At 39.9% G+C, this 14,064-nt stretch overlaps 1 protein-coding gene across 1 annotated transcript in view; it reads right to left on the bottom strand.

Moving 5' to 3' along the window:
• POLN (DNA polymerase nu) overlaps positions 1 to 14,064 on the bottom strand; it is a 241,213-nt gene that overhangs the window by 44,411 nt on the left and 182,738 nt on the right. The window contains exons 22-23 of the mRNA XM_065598521.1: positions 8,982 to 9,092; positions 6,258 to 6,336 (exon numbers count right to left, since the gene is read on the bottom strand). Of these exons, the coding sequence (XP_065454593.1) occupies positions 6,258 to 6,336; positions 8,982 to 9,092 (190 nt within the window). The remainder of the gene's footprint in view (positions 1 to 6,257; positions 6,337 to 8,981; positions 9,093 to 14,064) is intronic.

Below are 14,064 nucleotides of genomic sequence, written 5' to 3'. Positions count from 1 at the left end.
AGAGAATCCCTAAGTTATCCTTCACTTGAGGAGACAAAGGAACAGAGCACTTTTAGCTCTGTGAAGTGTCCTGGCTAAAAAATATGGAAAAAAGACTGGTGAGAAAAACTTTGAACAAAGGACTCCAGTTTGTTAAGTTAGATTGAAGTCTTAGAAATAGATTCTACTTTTGTTTGTTTGTAACCATCTCTCTCTTTATTCCTTATACTTGATATCACTTAAATCTGTGCCCCTTTATTAATAAACGTACTTTACTTTTACTATAAATGCTGTGATTGAAATAGATGTTTGTTAACCCCAGTTAAGATAGTAAGCTGCTGTGGTACTGTCTTTTTAAAGGACCAGCAAATTTGATAACGGTTTTGTGAATGTTACAGTAAGAAGGAGTTGTGCACTGCAGCAAGACTTCTGTGAAGAATTTGGGAATTGGAGTTTACTGATTGCCTGTCTAAACCTTGCCTAGCAGGTAACAGAGTCCTGAAGAGTTTGGTTCCAAGACAGATATGGTCATGTGTCAGGCAGCTGATACATAGCTTAGCAACAGCAAAGCCCTCACTGGCTGAGACGAGTAACACAATAACTTTCAATTCTGGAAACACCAGCTGATGATCACACCCCTTGTGAATTCTCAACCAGACACCAGCAGCCAGATTCTGTCCCTTTTGTGCAGTTCAGGTAGCACAAAGAGGCTGGAATCAGTGCAGAAAATCTGGCCCAAAATGTGTAGTGTATTATAGTATATCATCCTATATTTAATACATTGAGGTAACTTTGTTGTCTGGCTGCATACAGTGTGTCCCGCCAATGTCCATTCCATTTATTTCTTGATTTTTATAATGGGTCGATGTCCTTTGCTCCAAGAGTTTTATGGATATTGGAAAGAAGTTTTCACAGGAACATTTCCTGAGTATATGTACTGAAGAAGTTAGAGAGTCGGTCTGGGATAAAACCCTAGCCACTGTACAGGAAGCAGCTGATATCACTGATCCTACGTACAGGCCAGTCTGTTCAGTGAGCGCAAAACCCCAGAGGGAAAAGCAGAAGCCCAGTGTAAAAGGTGGCCCTTTTTTATCTGCAAGAAAAGGGATGGCAGTGGAGATTCCAAGCACCCACTATCCCAGAACCAATCCCCTTCTAGTAATCATAATTACAGGCCTTTAATACAGGAGGACAGCCCAAGAAAGTGCTATTCATGTGACTCCACTGAGCACATGAAAAAAGAATGCCTTAAGCAAGGGGAATCCAAATACAAACCCATTCAGCCCAGGTTAATGTGGCTACCTTGGCCTCAGGACCCATGGAAGTCCTGAGGGGACCTTAGTTAATTTTGTAAGACCTGAATCAGTGGCGGTCAATGAAAAAATTATTAAAGTTGCCAAAGTAAATAGCAAGGTACGCCCAGGTTGGAGAGACACTGGTGTCCAAATATCTTTGCTCAAAAGAGAAATGGTTATGGAAGCTGATGTGCTCCCAGGGGAAAATGAAGACTTCTTGATTAGGAAAATTTGAAACCACTGAGCCTTTAGCTCAAATAGAGTTGGAGATATTTTAAATGTTGGAATAGTGGATAGCATTCCAGTGGATGAGTTAACCAGTAATGATATATTGTCTTTGTCTAGAGTTACTAATATTATAACTCGCACTAAGAAAGAGTATAACTCTGAGTCCCCAAACATGGACCCTGTAGAGGGAGGCAAAACCTCTACACCCTTAGCAGAGGGCAGCAGAAGCTTGTCTTCAGAGCAGGGAGTTGAGAAATCAGCTTCTTTGTCTGGGACAGCTTTGGGTATGAACAAAAACCCAGTAAAGATCCTGACCCTTCTCTAGAAAGTATAAGGGAGGCTATCTGCACTGATGCCCCTTAGAAAGAAAGCAGGGGCAAGTTCTTTATACAGCAGCACAGAATATAGAGGGGAGCCCGTGTGGGTAAGGACAGGTACCATGGAGATCCCTAAAGACAGTCTGTGGTGCCCAAAAGGATTGTGAAGAACTATTAAGGTTATACATGACTGCCCATTTGCTGGTCACTTGAGAAGAGAGAGAACGTTTGAGAGGCTTAAGAAAAACTACTGGCCTCATATTTAGGGTGAAGTAAAGGAGTATTGTAGGACATATGACTTATGTCAGACGTGAAAGAAACCTACCAGTCTCTGCAAGGCTCCATTGTAGCCTTTACTGTGATTAAAGGACAATTTATGGGGTTGTCATGGAACTCTCAGGGCCACTTCCCCGGCCATCCAAAAATGGAAAAAGATGCACATGAAATGGTTACTAACCTTTCTGTAACTTGTTCTTCAAGATGTGTTGTATGTGTTCATTTTACTATAGGTGTTTGTGCACTCCAGTGTATAGTTGTCAGGAGAGTTTTTCCCTTAGCAGTACCTGATGGGGCAGCACGAGCACCTTTTGCTGCCTTGTGCACCTCACACAGGTACAAAGGGCCAAGTTGGCCTAATTCCCCTCTCTTCCTTTTTAAGGAAAGGCTCCAATAGAGGGGGGAAGGAGAGTGGGTTGTGAAATGGACATGTGTAGCATCTCCAAGAAATATAGTTATAGAGAGATTAGTAATAGTTGTTTCTTCTTTAAGTGATTGGACATGTCCATTCCACTGTAGATGACTCATAAGCCGTGCAAACTGGAAGTGAGTTCGGAGTCTATTTGAACATGGAAAGTATCACTTGTCCAAATTTATCATTGTTTTTAGATTGTTGGGAGATCATGTAGTGAAAGGTAATTGTATGACAACATCACCAGGTTGCCTCTCTGCAAATGTATATTATAGGACCATTAGCCAGAAAAGCCACAGACCCTGCTTGGGACCTAGTTGAATAACTCAACACACTATCCGAAGGCTTCACATTAGCCAACTAAACTAGTAACACAGGTGAATACAACTGGAGATGCAAAATAAGATCCTTTGAGTGGACACAGGACTGCCCTTCATATGTCTGCAACTGCAGTGAACAATTGAGTCAAAGACCTGAAAGGTATAGTCCATTCCAGATTAAAAGCTAAAGCTCTTTTAACATTCAGACCCTTATGACCATGAGACTTTGGAAGAAGATCGGCAAGAAGACTTGCTTGATTAATATGAAAAGCGGAAACCACCTTGGTGAGAAATTTTGGGTGAGGACAAAGATGAACTTTGTGTGAATTGAAGAAAGTATATGGAAGATCTGAAACTGGTGCCCTCAACTGCCCCACTCTCCCTGGCCAACATAATGGCCACTAAAAATGGTACAACAGGGAGTAGGCTGCTAGAGGCTCAAAGGTAGGACACATCAGCATCAGCTTTGCTAAATCCTTAGAGGTTTTTAAGGCCCGGCTTGACAAAGCCTTGGCTGGGATGATTTAGTTGGTGTTGGTCCTGCTTTGAGCAGGGGATTGGACTAGATGACCTACTGAGGTCTCTTCCAACCCTAATAGTCTATGATTCTAAGACTAGATTCAGGCTCCGTGGGGGAACACAGTTCTGCCCCTCTGGAAATAGTCTGTTCAGGCCCTTTAAAAATCTTACAGATATTGGGTTGGAAAAAAGAGCAGTTTTCAATAGTGGGTGGAATGCCAAAGTAGCCACTAGGTGCACTCTGCTTGAGCTAATCAACAACCTTTGCTGTTTTAGGGACAGAAGATAGTCCAAAATGTGCTGACTAGAAGTGAGGGATGAGGAAACCCCTTTCTGTATGGACCAGATGGAAAACCTCTTCCATTTAGCCAGATAAGTACTCCTAGTTGATGGTTTTCTACTATTCAGCAGCACCTCCTGAACTTCCCTAGAGCAGGACTCCTCTGCCTGAAGATTGGGGTGGAGAAGGCAGCCATGATTCTGTAAAATAAAGTCTGTGTGAAGTGGAATTGACAGTGGGGACTGACTGATAGGTCTAAGAGCTCTGAAAACCAGTTCTGATGGGGACAAGCTGGGGCAATCAGTATAAGATGGGCCTTGTCCTGCTTGACCTTGCACAGAACTTTGGGTAGAGAGGGATGAAAGGAAAAGCATAAAGGAGACCCTCTGACTACAGCAGCAATAAAACGGCTGTCAATGAACCTGGGATGTGGCCAGCTTGAGAGCAAACAGACTTCTGTTGCAAACACATCCATTTTGGGAGTTCCCCAGAGCTGAAAAATGAACCTTGCTATGTCAGGGAGAAGGGACCTCTATTGATAAACAACCTGTTCAGGCGACCTGCCAGTCCCCACTGCTATTCTGGGTCCCTGGAAGGTAAGTCTCTTTCAGAAGTACAGAGTTGACAATGCAAAAGTCCCAAAGCAGAACTGCTTCCCAGCAGAGCAGTGAAGACTGAACTGGTTCAAAATTGTATCACCCCAGCAGAGCTTGCTGGTTTGCAATACAAATCTGTAACTCACCTATGGAATAAAACTTTTTTGCCCTCTTTGTTCTTTGGGCTTGATGCCTGGTGACCCTGTCTCTCTCTTTCATTGGCTGCCAACACTACTAGGGAGGCTCGAGGGGGATGATTATAGAGATGTTCGAACCACTGAGAGGGGACATAGTACCTCCTTTCAGGTGCCAAAATGTTGTGGGATGGCCCTGATGAACAGTCAAACAGCTAAAACGTTATCAGTGAAACAGAAATGTTAGGGTGTTAGATCACTCTCTTGGTATGGTGTGGTTACACATAACAAAAAGGTACCAACTCTAGGCTATGGCAATGGAGCCCAGCACTATAGCAATATGAGATGGAAATTGTGCACACCAAAAGGAAAGAAAATGTGGTAGCAGACGCCCTGTCTAGGAAAGAGCACCGAGAACTGACACCTGCAGAATAGCCTGCAGCTAGCCCTACTGTGTTAATTATAGGAGGTGTGATACAGAGGCCTATTGGTGCCAAGAGGCAAAGGGTTCATTGTTCTTTATAAGCAGCTCATGTCTCAGAACTGACAAATTCACTACACTGAATATCTCACTTTCATAGTATTTACCCATGAAGGGTAGCTTGTGAGGTCTCTACTGAAAGCTTGTAACTTATTAATATTCATGCTTATGATCACTGTGAGATGTATGTATGAGTAAATATTTAAGGAATAACATAACTATATTTAACATGTAAAGAGCTATGTTATTATTTAATATTATTATATGCATTACCATAGTACTAGGAGCCCTAGTCATGGTTATAGGTGCTGTACAAATAAAAAACAAAAAAGTATTATATTATTGTAAAGTATATTTATGGGGCAAAATCCTGGGTTTTTTGATTCAATGAAAAGTCCTGTTGAATTATTTGATATGTTATTCTCACAATTGAGATTTTTTACAAAAATCCCAATATCATATAGAAATATTCCAATAAAAACTTTGACATTTTGCAAACCTCTGTTCTTTGCTTTTATCTAAAATTCTACTTCAAATTCCTCAAGTTCTATTTGACCACATACCACAAATTTATGAAAGACCAGGATTCATTTCTTTTTTTCCCCATGTTTGCCTTCAAGGCTTTTTTCTATTAGAGCTAATAATAATATTGCTTAGTGACTTTCTGCACCAACAGTTCTATCTTTTATGATTGAAAACTAGGGTTTTTTTCTTCTATTCTTCTATATAAGAATCTGGAGGCTTTCCTGTGATCTATTGCCCAACTGTGCATAGTTATACTAACAAAAGGAAATTGTGATGCATTAGCTTTCCCTTACATTCTATAAGATATTTTCCTTTATTACATAAAATATACATAAATATAATAAATAAACAATATAAATAAAAGTTGCCTGCTGAGAAGCACAATTTGTTCATACAGTTCGCTTCAATACTGGTGTCCTGGCTACTATGTTTTTTTCCCCTAATCCATTGAATGTGTTAGTAATTTACATCATATTCAATCAACTTGATACAATAAATTCAAAATAAGTAAAGACATGGCCAGTGGGCTTAATTTTTAAAAATGCTGAACACCAATGATTTCAAATGAAGTTGCGGGTCCTCATTATATCTGATGACCAGGCACAGTATATGTGGATAGATTTACACAGAAATCTACTTGCACAAAAATATAAACAAAAATCTTCCAGTGAATATATAAAGTAATAGCATCAGCCCTTCTTGTTAACCGATCCAGATGCATACTAAACATTCATCTAGCTGAATAGAGTAATATGAAAGAAAAGTCATAGTTAAAGTGTACGTACAATATGTCATATTACATGGAACAATAAAGAATAACATTCCAGAAATGCCTTTATCTCAGCTACTTCTGTCGTAAAATGAAAAAGAACATTGCAGTGGTTCACTTACTAACCTGGCTGTTAAAGTTGGAGAAATAGCAACGGAGGTAAAAATCTCAACCATAGCCATTTTACAAAGGTCAGCTGCAGATCCTACAAAAGAAAGTGATCTGTTTTTAATATAAAATATGGGGCCGGGGAAGAGCTCTTTAGTCCTCTGAACTATGCAGGTCTGAAACTGACTCCATAAAGTTAACAAAGAGCAAGCTCAATATTACCAAAGAATCAAAAATGCTAATTAATACTATTAACGAAGTATGAATTCACCTTTAATATTGATATGGGAACATAGGAATTGCCAGACTGGACCAGACCAATGGTCAAGCTAAACCCAGTATTCTGTCTCTGATAGTGGCTAGTACCAACTGCTTCAGAAGAGGAAGATGCAAGAAAGCCCCTAATAGGAAGTTATGGAATAGTCTACCCCCCCAAGAAATTTTTGAACTACCATTAAAGGTTGGCTTATACCCTGAAACATGAATCATCCCAAATATACATACCTACATACTGCGTGCATGTGTGAGAGAGAAAAGCAGTTTCTTAACTTATCCATGAGAAAAATCAAAGTGCATAATAGCCTAAATAACCTAGATTTTAGTTATGGTCAGGCATAGTTTGATGAGTTAAAGCTATAATAAATCCGTGGAATAGAGTTAGAAAAGACGACACAAGCTCAGTTAAGAAAACTGAGCTAGGGAATGGCTAATAAGACAAATTTCTTCAAAAATAACCACATCAAAGCTAATGACAGCCATTTCAAATTGGTACACCATACATTCCTAGTCTTTTGAGTATAAGTTGTCACCAAGATAAGATGCTACCTTACTATATGAAATCACTACTGTATCTTTTACCGCAGTAACTATAGTCAGTATAAATAGAGGAGTGTAATATGGTCTTTAAAAACTATCTCAGAGCTGAAATTATGAAATTAAAATCTCAACACAGGAAGGAATTTTTTGGTAATATTTAAAAATAATTGAATATTTTTTAATTATAAACCCCATTTTAACACCCTTCCCAAATACCTATCAGAATTCTGTATCTGGCTGAAAGCTTTCCAGTGGAACAGTTTTCTACTGGAAAATGCTGATTCAACTAAATGAAACATTTTGTGGGAACATATCAATTTCACAGACATTTTTGACAATAAATTACTGAAACATTTCATTTTGATAAGGTCAAAGTGCTTCATTTTGATTGTATTGTTTTGAATATTAATATAATATAATATACTTAGTTAAAATGATAAAGTCAATAGAAAGCTACAATAAGGTCATTCAATATTTCAAAAATTTCATTTCAATTTAGGAGAAAAGAAAATTTTGAAATGTCAGAATTTCCTCTGGAATGGAAATTTCAAGATTCAACCAATTCTACAAAATTCTCTTCTGGTGTTTCAAAATTGAAAAACCCAAATTTGTTGTCTGAAATTTGGGATTCAGGCCTGCAAGGAACCAAATGTCTTCTGCGAGGTGCTGAGTGTCCTCAATTCCCATTGGCTTCAGTTACAGATGCTCTACACCTTCTTGTAAGATGCGGCTGCCAATGGACAATAGTCCAGAATATTACATAATTAATTTACCTGTTTTGAAAACAAAACATTAAAATAAAGAATGTTTGAGGGGAAAAAACCCCAACAATTCATTGCTCCTTCCTAAAGGAAAATTCAAGCCACTTTCATGAGAAGCACCTTCATAAACATGTCTAAAAAGTACTTTTCATTTGCATGATAGGGTTCACAGCTCCACTCTAACTTGCAAGCATTATGCAAATCATGCCAACATCAGCTCTTTAAATAAGTAAAAACCTGTAGATTTTTAATGCAACACCTTAAAGCAGCAGCAAGGGTCATTTAAAGATACCAAGTTACTTCAAATGGGGTGTGAACTCAGCAGACTGACATAAGTAAATTAGGTGGATTTATTGCATTTTGTTTGGCAAGTTTGCTAGTTTATATTGCAAAGATAAGACCTGTTTAACTCTTTAAAGCTTTCTTCCTGCTCATTCCACACAAAGAATGAGCCCTGGTTGCAACAGAAATAATAATAATACAATACAACGTCTCTTATAATAGGTATTTCTCAAAAAACAGAAATCTGAAAAAATAAAAATTTGAATCTCTTTGTAGTAAAACCACTGAAACCATGGTTTCTGTGCCATGGGCTACACTACAAATTTATGTCTAGACGACTACATCTCTCAGATATGTGGAAAACCCACCCCCATGAGCAATGCAATTACATGGACTGAACTCCCAGTGTAGACAGCGCTATGTCAACAGGAGGGCTTCTCTTGTCGACATAGCTACCACCTCTTTGTTAGGTGGAACACGAGCTTCTCCCGTTGGCATAGGTAGCGTCTTCACTAACCGCTACAGCAGCACCGGTGCCGCTGTCCTGGTGCAGCTGCGCCACTGCAGGGCTGTAAGTGTACACAGGCCCAGTCACAAACTGACAAAGAAACCAAAAAGAGACAGCCTTAGGACAACTGCATTTGAAGTGCTGCAGCAGTAATCTTCCACCTCATACAGCTAGCTACCCTAGAGTATTGTAGCATACCATTGTGTTCTTGTTCCCTACCGGCTAGTGAGTGTTTCATATTCTGTCACTTAAAGCTGTAAAATACAAAATTAATTCATGCCACCCATTTATTATTTCTTGTCTGTTGACTTCATTTGTCAACCTCCACCCAGTCAGAGGAAATTAAACCTCCTTTTTTTTAATTTTTTTTTTTACCTTGGACAACAAAGTTGACAGCCTGCCTCTCTGCTTGAGTACGTAGTCTGTAGTCTCGAGCATTGATATTAGGCAAGTGTCTTTTACGTCCCGTGATGGAAACCACATATCCTTTTGATATGTAAAATAGAAAATAGCGTTAAAGGAGTGGTTAAATATGAGATTTGAAACAAATCTTCCAATATTAAGTTGTCAGCAATTTCCTGATGCTTTTGGCCAATATTACTGAATATTGAAAATAGTCTAAGTCACTTGTTTCAACATTTATTCCCCAGCTAATCAAAAGTAGTCTGACTGGTAGAGTGAAATGTGGATGCAACCACATATCATTGATATCTCCATTACTCTAACCCTGCAAGGCATTAAGCACACTCAATTCCAATTCAAATCATCGAAGTTACTCAGGCCTGATCTAAACTTAAAAGTTTTGCTGGTATAGCTATGTCGGATAGGACTGTGAAAAAAAAAATTACACCCCTAAGCAACATGCCAATGCCAGCAAAAGCCCCAGTATAGATTCAGATGCAAAAAAGTCCTTTTGCTGGTATTGCTTATTTTATTCAGTAAACTGGTATAAGCTATACCAGCAAAACAACCCTTCCCAGTAAAAATTGCACCTCCTCTAGGAGGGTTTGCTGGTATAGCTATACTGGTTATATGATTGCTGACAGCTCATAATGGACGCAAGTAGAGACAGGTGTCTTCCATCCCTGCACTGGCTCACAGCCAAGGATTTTAGCTATGGGACTTTTGCTGGTTATATACATAGATCACGGATTCATTATCACAGAAGTGGGAATGTTTTTTGACACATCTTTCAAGAAAAGAAAGCTATATTATTTTAAGTAGATCTAAACAAAATATATTGCCTGAGTAGCACTTCATCAAACAGGATGTTTAGGACATATTTATGGCTTTAAATATTTGCAGTAATCCACTATTCCTTAGTAGAACTAACTTATGAATGCAATTATGGCATGAAATGACAGCCCATGGTTATGTACAGTGTTGTGGTGGCTGCATTGGTCCCAGGATTTTAGAGAGACAAGGTGGGTGAGGTAATATCTTTTATTGGACCAATTTCTGTTGGTGGAGGTGATGACCTGAAATAGAGCTCTGTATAGCTTGAAAGCTTGTCTTTTTCACCACAGAAATTGGTTCAATAAAAAATATTACCTCACCCACCTGGTCTCTAAAACCCATGGTTATAGTAATTTTTTAAGCACTGCAAAGAATAAACAAGGAACAGCATGTCTTCTGTGAGTAAAAGTCTGAATCAATTATATACTGTTATAGAAAGAGGTCGAAAGTGCTGTTCTGAGAAAATGATGCAGGAAAATGATAAAACACAAAACCATCGTATCACCTGTAGGTGAACACTTTTCACAAAGCAGTGACTCTATATCTGACCTATCAGTCCTAATCCTCAAAGGAAACCTGCACAACATTTTCAAAAGATGAGCAAGGGAGCTTAAATTCACAACTTTGCTAGACACTAAAAATCATGGACTGAATAGAGACTGAATTTATGGCTTATTACAAAAATATCTCACACACTAACAACCCTCTCCACCAGCTGCTTCCCCAACCCTTTGTTTCCTCCTTATGATTGGATGTGTGTTAATAGGCCACTTCACCTTGAATGGTCCCTTGAAATATGTGTTAATTATTTATGCTAAAAAATCTGTTCCATTTATATTTAGCTGAGTAAGTGTCCCAGACTGAAGAAGAGCTCTGTGTAAGCTCAAAAGCACGTCTTTCTGACCAATAGAAGTTGGTCCAAATAAAGATATTACCTCACCCACCTTGTTCTGAGAAAAGTAATTTTCCCGACACAGGATTAGTTGCAGTTATTAAAGTAACAAGTTTTATGACAATGCACTCTTCTTCACTGTGACTGGTAACAATAGATTGCAAATTGTTGATTTTTTTCTACAAAATGTTTGTATTGAAAAGTATGTTATGTATTTTGGGGTGAGTATATATATTCTTTGACAGTTCTGATAAAGAAAATGTCAAATATCTAAAACTTTGCCCCAAGGGTATAGCCATGGGTGGGTCTGGGTGGGCATGGCCCACCCACTTAGCATCCAGGCCCACTCCCCAGACCTGGTTCTGCCCGGCTCCAGCACTTACTACCCAGTACTTGAGAACCAGTGGCAACCTCTTCCTTGGCCCTGACACCAGGTACCCCTATACCTGAGCCCAAAGATTCACCATACCACCTAAATCAGTGCCAGGAAAATATGTGGTTCCAAAGGATCTCGATGTTTTGGAGGAGCTGGAGTGTCGATTACTTTTGGTTGAATTTAACAGTCCTCTGGTATGCATGCCACTGTTACATCAATAATGATCTCCTCCCCAGCACAACAGCTGCTCCAATATTACACCCAGTACTCCTGCCTCAGCAGCCCCTCCTTTAGAGGTGGAATTCTCTTATTCCTCATCTGACTCACAACACAGTGGGAAGGGATTGTCTATCTATTCCCCTAAAGCCCCTTCTTCTGAATTCTATGGGTCAGAAAGGGAGTCTTGGGTCTCCTACAAACCTAAACATCATCGTGTTTTCCTTGGGCCTTTATGTCTTATCCATATAATATCCTTGCATGGCCATACTGGAAACTGTGCAGTCCTTATCATGGGCATTCTCCCAACTCCACCTCATAGAGAAAGAACTGTGCAACCTCAGACATTCCCAGATCATTTTCAGCCTGCAGAAGTCTCTGAGAAAATTACTTACCTATCCTTATAGTTAGAAAGATTTTCCTCATATCTAATCTAAATCTCCCTTGCTGCAGATTAAGCCTGTTACTTCTTGTCCTACCTTTGGTGGACATGGAGAACATTTGGTTATTGTCCTCTTTATAAAAGCCTTTAACATATTTGAATACTGTTATGTCTCCCTTTGGTCTCCTTTTCTCAAGGTCAAACATGCCCAGTTTCTTTAACCTTTCCTCATAGGTCAGGTTGTCTAAACTTTATATCATTTTTGTTGCTCTCCTCTGGACTCTCTCCAATTTACCAAATACTATTCATTAGTGGAAGCTTCCAGAGCAGGCGTTTCTTATGGCAGCACTGTATTGAAATCCATTTTCAGATAGACTCCAAACACCCACCAAATTACATCATGTCACTTCTTGTGAGTCACTAAGACTGGAATATATCTAGATCTAGAAAAGCTGCTTACCTGTACAGTAAGTTCAATTCTTCGTGATGTGTTCTCTGTGTTCTCCATATTATATATATATTATATATATTCCATGACCTACCTTCCTTCCCCTCTATTACTGATTCCTATTATAGATTGGATTCTGTAGTGGAGAGAGAACTGATTGGCTGTTGGGCCCACTGTTATTTATGCCCTGGAGAGGGGCGTGAAGGCACTCAGGGTGCATGCATGGCCACAACAGACACTGCTGGCCAGTCTCTCAAGCACAGATTCCAAGGCCAGAAGGGAGCATTGTGATCATCTAGTCTGACCTCTTGTATAGCACAGGCCATGAACTTTCCCCAAGATAATTCCTAGAGCAGATCTTTTAGAAAAACATCCACTCTTGATGTAGAATCCACCGGGACCTTTGGTAAATTGTTCCAATGGTTAATTACTGTCACTTAAAAAATCACACCTTATTTCCAATCTGAGATGTTAGGTCACCAAGAGTGGAATATATATCTGGATAACACATCTTGAAAAGCTCCCCTTACCAGACAGGCAAATAACTTTCTTTTTGCTTGATTATCTGCAGTGGGTAATGCCTTAAGTGCCTCAAAATCTTTTCTATTAATTGCAATGAAGTTCAAAGTGATCTCTCTATTATCTACCTGGTCTCTTATACACACAACTGAATGGAAATAGGGATGTCTTTTGGCAGGGATGGGCACCTGAAACTTAGTTGTTGAACAAGAGACACTCGGGACTGGCCTTCTGGTGAGTGACTACAGTGATTCTTGTATTACAGTAGCAATTTTCTCAAGTCCTACACTTTGGAGAGTCTCCCTCCAGGTCATGTCTCTACCTTGACTTTCTCAGAGTCAGATCAGGCTTCTTTTTATATAGTCCCCCTTCCCAAAGCAGTCACATGATCCTCCAGCCCCATAACTCCTTCCTGGTCATATGTGCTGCAGCTGGGGGAAACTACAGGTCCCAGAATGTTCCCTTCTGACAGGACTGAGGAGTATGACATGTGGGCTAGGATGCATGCATACACCCAACAGACCAGTGCACGTTTACAAATTATATATTTATTTTATTAAACTTACATTTTCATAAGTCATTGTTTGGGGTAGTGAAGGAATTGGTTCATCTTATTATTCATTACAAATTACTGTAAAATTTTAAAACCTGTCCTCTTTTTTTCTCTTTGAGATACTTGCTGAATAAGACTTCTGCTCCCAGAATGAACCCTGCTCATGTCAAATTATACTGCATTATATTGATATATGATGTGCTCCAGCATAAAACAGCCTAAGGAACCTATTCTTCATTAAATAGACTTGATGGCTGCTGGCCCACAAAAATTCAGCCTCAGAGTTACAAAGCTATAATCCAATTCAAGAGCCAAAATTTTTACATATTTCTTCTGTGCATCAGTCAGCATTTGTGCTCTTGAACTGTATTTAGTATCTGTGGCTGCAGGGCCATGAATAATGTTTTGTTTTTTGTTTTTTTGGGCCAACAGCTGCAGACTCTCCTTGTATTAAATCCTGTGCCCTCTACATATCCCCATTTGTCTTTAGTGAGTATCCAGACCCTAGGAGTGAAGTAATGAGAGAGGCGAAGCAGTGGCATAGCCACGGGGCCAATGGGGCCATGCCCAGGGGCCCTGGCCAACTGGGGACTCCCAGAAAAATAGGCTCCCCGTGCCCCAACCTGCTCCACCCGCCTGGCATTCCTGCCAGGGAGTGAGATCTGGGCATGTGAGCTTGCCCCGCTCCACCCAGTGCTCCTGCCAGGGAGCAGGGTTGGGGCACAGGGGCTTGTGGGTGGGTGGGCTCCAGAGTGGGGCAAATACCTGCACCTCGACCCTGCTCCCCAACTGGAGCCCCAGGTGGTGAGTGGTGGTTGGTTCTGCACTGCCTTTTA

The sequence above is a fragment of the Chrysemys picta genome, chromosome 5 (genome assembly GCF_011386835.1).
Source record: "Chrysemys picta bellii isolate R12L10 chromosome 5, ASM1138683v2, whole genome shotgun sequence".
Lineage (NCBI taxonomy): Eukaryota > Metazoa > Chordata > Testudines > Emydidae > Chrysemys > Chrysemys picta.
Note: the sequence above shows the minus strand (reverse complement) of the source record. Positions and strands in the feature narration are given on the sequence as shown.